General features: G+C 44.1%; 2 protein-coding genes across 2 annotated transcripts; one reads left to right on the top strand and one right to left on the bottom strand.

The window, feature by feature from the left end:
* Positions 1-5,412: 5,412 nt before the first annotated feature.
* On the top strand, positions 5,413-6,752 carry LOC123167745 (3-oxoacyl-[acyl-carrier-protein] reductase FabG). Its single transcript, XM_044585605.1, has 3 exons — positions 5,413-5,808; positions 6,095-6,324; positions 6,402-6,752. The coding sequence occupies exons 1-3, from the start codon at positions 5,466-5,468 to the stop codon at positions 6,678-6,680; spliced, it is 852 nt and encodes a 283-aa protein (XP_044441540.1). The 5' UTR covers positions 5,413-5,465; the 3' UTR covers positions 6,681-6,752.
* A 499-nt stretch (positions 6,753-7,251) lies between these two features.
* Positions 7,252-11,575, bottom strand: LOC123167744 (potassium transporter 26). The gene is made up of 8 exons (XM_044585604.1): positions 11,316-11,575; positions 10,924-11,146; positions 9,831-10,076; positions 9,666-9,716; positions 9,316-9,576; positions 9,153-9,205; positions 8,704-9,073; positions 7,252-8,370 (listed from the first exon to the last, which is right to left on the bottom strand). The coding sequence occupies exons 1-8, from the start codon at positions 11,490-11,492 to the stop codon at positions 7,559-7,561; spliced, it is 2,193 nt and encodes a 730-aa protein (XP_044441539.1). The 5' UTR covers positions 11,493-11,575; the 3' UTR covers positions 7,252-7,558.
* Positions 11,576-12,865: the final 1,290 nt, after the last annotated feature.

Here is a 12,865-nt window from a genome sequence, read left to right as displayed (position 1 = left end):
TTCCTCTATATTTGGAACTCTCTCTCTCTCTCTCTCTCTCGCTTCCTAGCATGCACACTATCTCTCTTTCTCTCTACATGCATCTATAGATCGATCTCTTTGCATACACATTGTATGTCGCTCTCTAGCCATATATGCATACTCCAACTAATGTCACGTAGCAGGTCAAGCAGTCCGGTCTAAATCATGTACACGTACGTACAGGCACGGTGCAAAAAATACGTATGTACAGCAAAAGGATGCTTATTGGAACATAAATCGCTTCATGGTGTATTGGTCTGGAAGCCAATTTCTAAACTAGACGGCCTGTGTTCAAAAATCCTCGGAACATGCGTTTTAATATTTATTTTTTCTCCTGATTATACTTAAATATATATAGATATGTATATGTACACACTGAGAAGCTTATTAGTGTGGAAACGTGGTGTTCGAGTGGTCACTAAGGCATTGTCTAAGGTGAATGGCCAAGTTTCAAGTCCCGGGAAACACAATTTTTTAATAGTTTTCACTCCAAACGACGTTAGCATGGTTTATGAGAAAAAACCCGTCCACTTTGCAAATAGACTCCTATAAAAAATAATGAATTCACGGTAGTCAAAGGGTCGATGACATAGCATCCACGTAGCTGGTTTTTTCCCGGTCAGGCCGGTTTTGGCCTTATTTGATCAAATCAACGAGTTTGCGGACTAAATCCGATCACTTCTTGAGTTGTTGGCCTAAAGTGTGCAATCAATTTGAGTTCGTGGATTAGTGGCGCATTTCACTCTTGTTGTTGTTCGAACGTCTAAAAATTTCACCTCTCGAATCTTGTCTTTCCATCAGTATACGTACATTCCCCGTAAAGAAAAAAAAGAGTATGTATATGTGCATACTCCCTCAGTAGTGGAATATACAATGTTTTTTGGTGTAGCTGGGAGTATATTTCAGTACGAGTGGATTCAAAGTATTCAACTCAGGCGAGGCGACTAGGGAGACGATCTTTTTCCACCGTTCTCCACCGGTGAGGGCGCTCGCCCCCTCTCTCTCCGGCTGCTGCTTCGGCAGCAGGAGGGAGGGGGACCCCGTTCCTCCGCTCTGTAGTTAGGGTTTGGATTTGTAGGTCGTGGTGCGCCGTTGGGGTGGTGGGAGTAGCGTCCGGACGAATAAATCCGCCTCAACTCCACTCCCACACCGGCGGTGTCCTTCATGGCGGCGTCTCGGAGTTGGTGGCATCATGTGTTTGTCGATCCTTCAGATCGGCGATGTTAGGGTTCATGGACGGTGTCGGCGAGGCGGCGGCGGTGGCGACTCCATCAGGTGTGTCTCTCCTTCTGCTTTGTCCCCGTTGCTGCGGCGTTGTCTCCGACGTCATGGCGGAATAGGGAGGTTTTGTCGTCCAGGAGTACACGCAGACGCTTGTCTACGCAAGTGACAGCTGGAAGATGGTGCATCTTGTGCTGGGTTTGTGGTTGGAGGCTAACAGTTCTGGTTTTCTCCTCTGACGTCATAGTCATGTGGGGGTGTCAATTCTGGAGTTCGATGGTGTGTCCGGGGACACGTTGTTCCGGTCTGATTCTTTCAACGGCAAATGGTTTTGCTTCGGGCAAACTACTTTGGAGGTTTGTAAAGCTGCTGATCAGCGATGGAGCCGCGTCAAGCTCGAGTGAAGAGGTGATCTGTCTCCTTTTCCTTAGTGAGGCGCTGTTTTTTTAATAGGATTATCCTATCTTTTCAGTCCTGTAATATAGATGTTAACTAAATCTTTATGTTATTATTAAGGGAAGCACTCTGCGCCGGTGCGCCGGCCGAAACTTTCGGCCGGTCAGATGTGCACCGCCCGATTAATGTAAATACAGCCATTCGATTGTCTCCTCTATCCGAACAGCTTCGTTCTAAAACGCGAATCTAATCCAGCGAGGCACGGCTCACCCGCGGCCGCCGTTCGAAGCACCTGGCGTCGGCATCGCGAATCCCGGTCAGGCACTTGAAGCTCCCCGAAGTTGCCTCGTCGTCGACGCTCGCCGCCTCCATCGGTCGCCGCCGTCGATGCTCGCATTTTTGAGCTGCTGGTTGCAGCCCCGCTGCACGCCGGTAGCAGCTCCCCCACACTTCCTCCTCGACCTTTGCGGTCGTGGGTAGCCGTCGCCAGCCACAGCGTCGCTGCTCGTCAGTGACAGCTCCGCCGCTGGTGGCGCCTCCCTGGTTGCAACGTTCATGGAGGCGGCAAAGTAACTCGCGAAAACCACTATGTAGTTCCAGCAAAAAATTGCCTCGGTTGTAGCTTTTCTTGTCGCTGGTTGTAGCTCGCCGTGCGCAAGTCGTAGCCTCGATCTTCTCTGGTTCCAGCAAAAAGAAGATGATTGTAACAGATGGCGTTGCGGGTTCCAGCAGGTGGCCTCGTGGTTGTAGCATTCTCGACATTGCCGCCTCTGGTTTTGCGGCTGTTGCGCCATCGTGGTCACCGCGGTCACCGCCCATAGTAGCAAAACATTATGCCGGTTCCAGCATCTAAGGATAGCGGTTGCAGGATCTGTGGGCACGTGGTCACCGTGGTCACCACCGTAGTAGCAAAACAATATGCCAGTTGTAGCACTTTGGATCGCCGGTCGTAGCATATTTGGACGCCGGTTGTAGCAAAAAATATATGCCAGTTTTTGTTGGAATGGGGCATCGGTGGTGCTACAACCAGCCACGGGATTTGCTGGAACCGAACATTAGTGGTGCTACAAAACAGCCATGAAATTTGCTGGAACCGGCTTTCTTCCTGGAGGACAACCATGGCGTTTATCTTTTCTTTTGCTTCAACCGCAGAGGTCAAAGGTTCAGTAGGTGATGGACGGAGGAGGTGACCACGGTGAATGGCCGACCAATGTCGACGAGGGAGTTGAGCTGCAAGCGGAGGTGGCGGCGAAGCTGCATCTGCTGGCGCGAGCGTTGTAGCTTTTTTCTTTCTTTTTTCTGTAGCTTTTTTCAAGAGAGAGCTGAGCTGCATCTGTTGCGCGCGGGAGCTGCAGCTTTTTTCGAGAGAGAGCTCGCATCCTGATATGATGCGGTCGTCGGGGGCGAGCCGGGATGGTGCTGGAGGTCCCCTCGCCGGCCGGCTGTGCAGTAGACGCGCGCTCGATGCGGGAGACCAGGAGCGGGGGCGGAAGAAGGGATAAGGGGGCGTGTGCGGGAAAAACGGGACAGATCGAGCGGGCTCGCGAGACCGGCCGAAGTTTCAGCCGGCGTGCCGTACCCAAATGTTTCCCTATTATTAATGAGACACGTATTACTATGGAAAAAAAACCACCGCTCTGTCCTCTGTGTACCTTAAAAAACACCGCTCTGTGTTCGGGGGTGACTTTTTTGGACGTGGCTAGCGAGCGCCCAGGCGCTTATTCGCGAGATCCAGCGCTCTTACTATATATGGAATGCAATCGGCCCGTCCATATACGCTTCTGAAAAAGGAAACAACCTGGTCCCTGCCACTACCTTTCCCATGCCCACGTGATCATGCTACTTTACAAATAAATCAGCCCAGATCTTGTCTCCGCGTGCATTTATTTGGGACTCAAAACACGTTAAAAGCCGTAACTTTTGATTCAAGCGTCAAAATTCAGTTCCATTTTCACCGTTGGGTTTCTCACGACGAGTTCTTCAAAACTAGATCCCATTTGAGTAGGTTTCATCAAACTTTTTTTCAGAGCAACTTTGAGTGCGATTGAGGCAACTATAGTGCTATAGGGAAGCAACTTCTTCCTTTTGGTCCAGTAGGACTGCCAATAAGTTGGTTCACGTAAAAATGAGAAAAATCACACAAAACACAAGGCACCTTTAGTGCTACATACAAAGAAACTTCATTGCACTATGTGTATATGTGAATTTTGCTAACACTATCCCAACTTGTTTAATATGGTTGCTCAATTGTCTTTTGTTGATGGTTAGTTGTCTATGGTTGATATTCAGTTTCCTATAAGTACTATATATTGCCTACCATTGATGCCAATTGCCTGCTATTGGTAATTAGTTGCCTACTGTTGCTGCTCAGTTGCTTAACTTTAAAAAAAGTTGCCCAGAATATCTTGAAGTTGTTTATCATTGTTTTTCTAAGTTGCTTACAAACACTCTGAAGTTGCCTAGATTAACCAGCAAGTTGCCTACCATAACTAGCAATAACAGACACAAGATCATTAACGAAAGACGACTTCATAGTGTTATAGGCAATTTAGAAACAACGACATAGGAGCATGAACAATAGAAACCTTAGAAGTACCGATAAAGAAGTTAGAAAAATGTTAGACAAAATTAATTAGGACACAAAGTGTAGTGAAGTTGTCTATTTTTAGCATTATAAAGATGCTTCTAGTAGAAGGAAAGTTGGTTATGAAGGTGATGTGATGTTACCTGCCTCTGTTTCAAAGTTGTTCTCTATTACTACTTAGTTGCTTATTGTTTCTAATTATTTACTTTTAATGGAGTGAAGTTGCTTATGTTTAGCACTAAAGTTGCCCATCTAGCATCAAAGTTGCTTTTGAAAAAAAATCAAAATATATCTAGGTGGGGTTTAATTTTGAAGAGCTCATCGCGACCTGGCTAGCCAACACGCGTGCACTCAATAGCGTTGGCGAGCAGACTCCCCCAGAAAAGGAAAGCACAAGTATCTCATACCATTCATCCCACATAGTTTAGAAAACTGGAATCATGATAGACGACTTAGATCCCATAAAAACTTTTCGACATTGTAGTCAACTTAGGTCCCTTGATGGACAACCTCCGCAGTATTGTAGGCAATTGAGGGTCACTCGTAGGTAACTTCGTAACGATGTAGGTAAACTTGGTTTGTGAGGTACACAACTTAGAACCCATTTTATGCAACTTCCGCTCTATGATAAACAACTTTAACAGTATGACAGGCAACTGAACTATTTACAACTTATTTTTTGATATGCAACTTAGCAACCATGTTAACTACCTATCACACTACTGCATACAACTAATTAGGAGGCTACTAGGCGAATTCAGTTATACACAGGGTGCAATTCATCTAGCATCAGAGTGGCTCATGTTAGCACTAAAGTTGTCTCATCTAGCATCAAAGTTGTTTCTAAAAAAAATGATCAAAACATATTCATATGAGATCTAGTTTTGAAGAGCTCGCCACGAGGAACCCAACGGTGAAAACAGATAATAATTCGGACACGTGATTTAAAAGTTATAGCTTTTTGAATTTTCTAACACTGAAATTAATGCATGACACGTCATTGCTGGGTTCAGACGGTTGATCAGATGAGGTGGAAAAAAATCAACGTATTGTATCTGAGAAATCTTTTCATATATAGAATGAGTGGGTGAGCAATTTTCTAAATCTGAAACCGATTTGTCTCATCTTGTAATCCATGCGCATGCGCTCGCGATGATGTAATAGCGCAGCTGCACTTTTAAGCATTTGGGGACTTTTTTTAACTTCCACAACGTGCGTGGCGACCCAACTCCACTTTCCAGCGATGGCGTCGTCTCTGCCGGAGAAGGCTGGGGTTCCCCCGTGGAGCAGGCTGGAAGGGCAGGTTGTGCTGGTGACGGGCGCCTCCTCCGGCATCGGCCGCGATTTCTGCCTCGACCTGGCGCGCGCCGGCTGCCGGGTCGTCGCCGCCGCGCGCCGCACCGACCGCCTCCGCTCCCTCTGCGACGAGATCAACGCATCCGCGGACGCGGCCGCTAGCCATCCCCGGGCGGTGGCCGTCGAGCTCGACGTCGCCGCCGGAGGGTCCGCCGTCGAGGCGGCGGTGCAGAGGGCCTGGGACGCCTTCGGCCGCATCGACGTCTTGATCAACAACGCTGGCCTCCGAGGTAACCAGTCTGCTATACCTATACGGGGTGCGGTTCGCAGTGTGAACATCCGTCTAGTGATTTGCCCTTATTCAATGGGTCCTATATTTATCTCCAACTGGAAATACTTGTCAAATTGAGCTCAAATGTGTGATTATTTTGGTCAACAGTTTAATTACGAGCGTGCGTGATCTTATAGCACTGTTAATTTGGCCTAGAGAAGAGGAGAAAAGCTATCATATTACTGAACGTCTTAACCTTGTGCATTTAATTATTGTATAAGAGTCGTTGTCTTTGTATACTTCAGGAGGTGTTCATTCCTCACTGGATTGGCCTGAGGATGAGTGGGATAAACTCATCAAGACAAACCTTACCGGATTATGGCTCGTCGCCAAGCATGTATGTAGACACATGCGTGATGCCAAGATAAAGGGTTCAGTAATCAACATTTCGTCTGTTGCTGGCCTCAACCGTGGCAATCTGCCTGGCTCCATTGGATACGCATCTTCCAAGTCGGCCGTGCATTCTGTCACGAAGGTACCGCCACTATTCCTCATCAAATGTTTCTTTTGGTATTGTGTTCGTAAAAGGGTATATTTGATGTGTTGGTGCAGATAATGGCTTTGGAACTAGGAGCATATGGAATTAGAGTGAACGCAATTGCGCCTGGAATATTCCAGTCAGAAATAACTGCTCCTCTGTTGCAAAAGAGATGGCTGAGCACTGTCGTTTCGAAGATTGTGCCACTTAAGACAAATGGCACTACCGATCCAGCATTAACATCGCTGGTTCGTTTTCTGATCCATGAAAAGGCATCATATATAACTGGCAACATCTTCATCGTAGATTCAGGCGTCACCGTACCTGGTGTTCCAATATTCTCTTCTCTGTAATCTTTGTTATCAGATTACAATTAAGTTATATATGAGTGCAACAAGCAATAAAAATTCCACCTGTTCTTTTTCTGTTATCGTTTTTAGGAGTATGTTACTCCAGAAACACAATCGTTTTGTACAACATGGTAAGCTTCTGCAGATTGCTTCTATTGATTCTGTATGTTAAGAGCAGTATACCCTTGCAGCCACTTTTAAATATTACACTATCCACATGAATAGTGTCCCAAAATTGTTGGCTGTGAAATAAAACTGTCCTGGTAAACATCACTGATGTTCTATATGCAATTCACTAGCGTGAGAATATTATTTGCAACCAAACATTCAGTTAGTTTTGCTAAAGAACATGATTTAGGTGACATTCTTTTGTTCATAGAGAATGTAGGTAAAACATTCTGATCAAAACACTAATCAAACCAAAATGACCCAAAGATATATAGATATAACTAATTACCAAATACAGGCATTCATTGGAGATGTTGACATGTTGTAGATGCTAGGGAAATATGGATTACATAATCAATTGCATGACACTGTACAACAACAAAGCATTAACTGCATGCTACTCTGATGGATAAAAATATATATTTCTTGCTAGTTTTAGCAATTTGACTGACATTTGAAAATTGACATTCATGCATGTATAATTGGCATTAAACAGACAATGATTTCGCAGTTCATCAAACAACTAAATATCACCATGCTGGAACAAAAACCTCTCTAGTACGACTATGAATAAATGTGAAACATACAAAACTTTGGTGCGCTTTAAAGTTTGACCAAGATAGCTTTCGGAAAATATCTAAATGACATCTTCACTAATGTTACACACTCAAGACATCAGGATCCCATGCATATGCATCTGCGAGTTGCCTTCCTCAGATCTCATAGTGCATTCCAACCTGCAATGTTTTGCCAGGAGCTATCTTCAGACTAGACATGTTGGACCTGAAGTTCTTTTGCAGGAACCTGTAAAAGTTATTAATAACGAAGCGCTTGAAGCAGTTCCGTGTGATGCTCATCTTTAGAATAGTCCTTCCAATCACAAAGCTTGTTCCATTTGTGAAAGCTGAATCCAACAGTAAGATCTCATCATTGTCAGCTATTTGCTTGAGGGATGCAACAACCAATACAATGAAGTCATCATCATCCATGTTGTGGTTATCCATATAGCCATATTGGAGTATGCACCTATAAACACCAACATGATCTAGTTTGTCTACGAGGAAGCGCTCTTCTGGAAGGACAGATCTCACTGGAAGAATCCTCACAGTGACAAATACCATCACTTCACGGATGGAACCCGTGTGCTTAACATAGTGGCGAACAATAGGTGGAATGCCATTCATCAAGTCTGTGCAAAAGATGCATATCCCAGGTACCTGGCTGCTCCCTGTTACTATTTTAATAAACTCCTGCTTGCCCACCAAGTTGGCTGCATCGTATTCATTCTTCTTGCGTCTCCCATAAGTCCACGACATTGTAATTGCAAGGAAAAATGCAGTATTTGCAAATGGAACCCACCCACCTTGTAAGACCTTGTTTAGAAGTGAGGTCATGTAAATCCCTTCAATGCAAAAGAAGAGAGCGAAAAACAGGCCGACTGCTATGATGTTGGTTTGCCAGATGACAACCATGACAACTGTCATGAGGGTTGTTGTAAACAGCATAACCCATATCACTACTGTGCCTGCAAACAAAATGAAAGAACGTCCAGTCAGATTGCAACCAATGCATGTCAACCTTTTGCATTACTGCTATTGCATCTATCCTTTCTTGTTTCTAGCACAATAACAATGGCAGGCTACCGCTATCATATTGTGCAAGTACCAACCAAACAATCAAGCGTTTCGTATGTTACTATTTTCTTATGTTCGGTGGTGTTAAATGGCTAAATGTAGTTTAGCAATAACTCTTATTTCACATGGATAAAATCTCACATGGTCAGTTGCAATGAGAAATAACATGAGCATATAATAGATTGACAATTAGGAATAACACAAGCATATACTAGATTGCTCACCAAAGGCTTGCCCGATCTGTGGCCCCCCTTTAAATCCATAAGTTATCACGATGCACGTGATCATCAAGAAGTAGTTGACCTCTGGAGAGTATACTTGGCCTTCATATTTTTCTGAGGTATGCTTCATCGTAACCCTTGGAAAACAACCTAATGCAATTGATTGTCGAATGATGGAGAAACTGGCTGATATTAATGCCTGGCTTGCAACAATAGCAGATAAAGTAGCTATGATAAACATGGGCCAAAACAAGGGCTCTGGAGTGCTACTGTAGAACGTCGTGCTGAGCTTAGAAGGGTTCTTGATCAAAAATGCTGCCTGGCCAGAATATGCAAGGATCATTGATGGATAAACTACTGCTGAAAATCCCATCTGCAGGGGGGGGGGGGGGAAGGAAGGAATATAGTTAGCACTTGATTTTTTATCATCTTAAAATTAAATGCTCATTTACCTGAATCGATGACTTGTTGAAGTGACCCAGGTCAGCAAACATAGCTTCGGCACCTGATTATAATCACCGACATTTAGCCATAAGGAGATCAAGTAAATGAAAACAAAATTAGTAGATATGTATATGATTTGAATATTAAGTAACATAAGAAGTGAGTGCTAACCCGTTATGCATAGAACAATTGCTCCAAGTTGCTCCCAGGCTTTTCTTTTGTTCCTTGCGAAGAACGTTATTATGTGGAGTGGCGACACGGCTTTGAGAACTGGTGGGTAATACTTGATAATATTGTACAGTCCAATGAGCGAGACAAACGCAAACCATAGGAGCATAATAGGAGAGAAAGCGAAGCTGACTTTGCTTGTCCCATAGTTCTCAAAAAGGAACAGAATGATCAATATAATCACGCTTAGAATGACAACATGATCTGGAACAAGCAAACAGATTGTTATTGTTTTTACCGGCCTTGTAAAGTAGAACTGCGCTAGCAAAAACAAGCAAATGAGCAGCTGTTACCTTGTGTTATCTTAGGAGATCTTGATTGGATTCCTTGAACGGCCGACAGAACTGTTTTTTTTTAGAAAGAAACAGAAACGTCAGGACATATTCAACTTGTGGGAATTAAAATCATATTTCTTGTCACTCTTGAAGTGGCTAATAGGAACGACCAGGTTGGAGTACCTGAGATGGCTGGAGTGAGGGCACCATCACCCATCACCATGGAAGTCGCGATCAACACGACGTAGGTGATGACTGACTGTGCTGTTGTGCTTCTTTCCAAGAACTCGCGCATCTTGGACGGCAGTTTCTTCTTCTTGCTGTGAAACTTGAGATTAATGTCGGACGCCAGCCGTGTGACTGGCATCGGCATGCTTCCGCTGAAATTCACATGCTGACGCAGGAGCGAGTACAGGGCAAAGGTACCACCTTCAGGAAGTAAGAGTGTGTGTAAGTACGCTCCAAAATCCTATTGCAACAAGTCCACAAGATTTTTTGGCAAGCAAAAAAATATCGAATCCGAACAATCAAGTACTCCCTCTGTTTCAAAATACTTGACTTTCATTTGTTCAAAAATGGATGTACCTATATACTAAAGCATGTCTAGATACATCTACATTTTGACAAATGAAAGGCATGTATTGTGGAACGGAGGGAGTACGTTCTTAGGGTATTTGTGCTTGTGATATTACTGTAGATAGAGTTGTATGGTGGTGGAAATATTTTCTTGGCCATTTTTCTTGAGTTTTGGTTCGGTACACAACCCTACAAAGTTTTGCACGAATCTTAAAATTTACTTAAAAAATGGTATTCTGTTACATTCACGATCAACTAATACTAATCCCTATTCTCCCAGTGGATCAGGCAATAGATCAGAACATCCAAATTGCATCAAAATCTGCCTCGTGTATCAGACTTTTCGTTTTGACTTTTTGGAACTGGAGTAGGACTGATGGTTTGGTTTTAATGCAAAATGGAACCGGGTAACTTCTGGATTAAAAAAAAAAGATCATACGGCGACCAACATTCAACAACGTATCTCGAGAGCAGCTAGCTGCCGAGATGATGCTAATCTACTACAGTACTTTAGGTATTCCGAAAAGGCGGATCTGTATTTACATGCAAAATATGATACCAGGATTTTGCCAAAAAAATACTCGGATCTACACATATGATTAGATTAGAGGACAGAAGAGATAAACGCAGCAGCATCCGTCAACCAAAGGTGACCGTAATGTAATGGGAAGGGGATTGATCCAGTAGCGGCGGTGGTTACCTTCTCCATGGTCGTCTGCATGGAGCACGACGAAGGTGTACTTGAGGAGGCCGATGAGGGTGAGCGTCCAGAGGATGAGGCTGAGGATGCCGAGGAAGTCCTCCTCCCCCGGGTCCGGCAGCGTCACGGTCGAGAACACGTACAGCGGCGACGTCCCGAGGTCGCCGTAGATGATGCCCAGCGACTGGTAGCTCAGCACCCCGATCTGCCACCACTTGAAATCCTGCCATCGCACATGCATGGATCCATCGATCCATCCATCGCGTCAGGGAACCAGAAATGGCATCATTATGATGCAGAGGCCGGGGGTATACCTCCATTTCAAAAAAAAAAGACCAGAAATGGCGTCGATGGATGAATCTGCAAAAGTTTTATATAGGACGGGTACGCACCGGGGCCTTGCGGTGCTCCATCTTGTAGTACTGGCTGAAGGTGCGGCGCGCGCGGCCGCCGTCCCCAGCGCCGGCGTTGTCGCCGTCGTGGTTCGTCGAGCTCCTCTCGTCGACGGCCGCGACGGCGGCGGCGCTCAGCTGGACCACGACGTCGTCGGCTGGCGGCTGGTGCTCCATCGCGCGGAGCGGGGTGAGAGAGAGAGCTAGAGAGAGATCGGCGTCACCAACAGCCAGAGCTGCCTCCAGTGTTTAATAAATACTGCCAGCACCGATTTCGTCTTCTTCACGCGGGGGTTTAGGAGGGTTCGTTTTCCTTTTGACAGTCTTTCTAGGAGGGTTGTTAGTTGGTTGCTTAGTCAGTTCGTTCCTTCGTTCGTTAGCAAGCGACCGCCTCATTGATAATCCCGCGTAGGCAGTGCATGCTATCGCTGGACATCCGTTTCTACTCAGCCAAATCTTGCCATTTCTTTTCTTTGTAAATCAAAAAATACTATAGAAGTAAGAAAGAAAATAGATACTCCGTTCGTCTGAAATTAGTTGTCGCTCAAATGGATGTACCTAGCACGGAAAGGAGTACATGATATGCAGATATGCGCTGCAGGAGGATCAACCACTGGACTCGGGCTGTACTTCTATTTCCGGGCAGCTTTACTTTTATTCTTTTTTTGCATTGGATACAGTCTACCGCTTTGGGGCCTCACATGTAATCGTAAGGTTTTTGAAACCGTTCACACCTGACCCTGGTTATTGGAGCATTCACCATGGTTTGAGAAACCACTTTAGCTACTTGTAAGTTGCCTGAGTTTTGAATTTGGGTCAGTCTATTTTCTGGCCATCCAATTTTTGCTCTAAGATTTGTGCTGCATTTTTTTTCTGCCATGTGTTGTATATTGGGCTGTGCTTGGGTCAGTCAATTGGCCACTGGGCCAAAGCCCATTAACCATGCGATCCAGCCCTCCTCTATCCCTTTGTTTCTTTTCTGTTTTTACGTGTTTTTGCTTTTGCTTTTAGTTTTTTTGTTAGTTGGTTTTTCTTTTTCTTTCATGTTGGATGCATATAAATGTATACACATGAATACTATGCAATAAGTGTGAAAATTACACTATTATATAATTATTGTTTGCATACCGCAAAAAGTGCAATTTTAGAGCGAAGTTGTGTGCAGTTTTTTAAAGCTTGTTACGTTATATTTCTTCTTTCAATGGTAGTACTATTGCTACGGATTCATTGTTCTTTATTTTGAAATTTTCAGTTATTATTTATTTTCTTTCTTCTTCAAGGGTAAAATAAATGCCACTAAATTCATTCCTTCTTAGGAGTTATTTTTTGTGAAAAATCCACTATTATATGTTTATTCTTGCATATTTTTGAATTACACATTATTTCTGTATATTGTGTGCAATTCTTGCTGTTATTTCTTTTAATTTTTTTATTTCCCTTCTTTTGAGTAATACCGATGCCACTAATTTAGTATTCCTTAGAAACCTACATTATTTTAATTTTGTTTAAGTTTTTATTTTATTTCTTCTTTAAGGGTAATACCAATGCCA

The sequence above is a fragment of the Triticum aestivum genome, chromosome 7D (assembly GCF_018294505.1).
Source record: "Triticum aestivum cultivar Chinese Spring chromosome 7D, IWGSC CS RefSeq v2.1, whole genome shotgun sequence".
Classification (NCBI taxonomy): Eukaryota; Viridiplantae; Streptophyta; class Magnoliopsida; order Poales; family Poaceae; genus Triticum; species Triticum aestivum.
Note: the sequence above shows the minus strand (reverse complement) of the source record. Positions and strands in the feature narration are given on the sequence as shown.

What these genes read in the sequence shown, in the direction of transcription:
- LOC123167745 (XM_044585605.1), top strand. Translation starts at nt 5,466, where the DNA reads ATGGCGTCGTCTCTGCCGGAGAAGGCTGGGGTTCCCCCGTGGAGCAGG. An exon ending in CAACAACGCTGGCCTCCGAG is followed by an intron (nt 5,809 to 6,094) that starts GTAACCAGTCTG and finishes TGTATACTTCAG; the next exon opens with GAGGTGTTCATTCCTCACTG. An exon ending in CCGTGCATTCTGTCACGAAG is followed by an intron (nt 6,325 to 6,401) that starts GTACCGCCACTA and finishes GTGTTGGTGCAG; the next exon opens with ATAATGGCTTTGGAACTAGG.
- LOC123167744 (XM_044585604.1), bottom strand. Translation starts at nt 11,492, where the DNA reads ATGGAGCACCAGCCGCCAGCCGACGACGTCGTGGTCCAGCTGAGCGCC. An exon ending in TGCAGACGACCATGGAGAAG is followed by an intron (nt 10,077 to 10,923) that starts GTAACCACCGCC and finishes TACTTCCTGAAG; the next exon opens with GTGGTACCTTTGCCCTGTAC. An exon ending in AATTGTTCTATGCATAACGG is followed by an intron (nt 9,206 to 9,315) that starts GTTAGCACTCAC and finishes GATTATAATCAG; the next exon opens with GTGCCGAAGCTATGTTTGCT.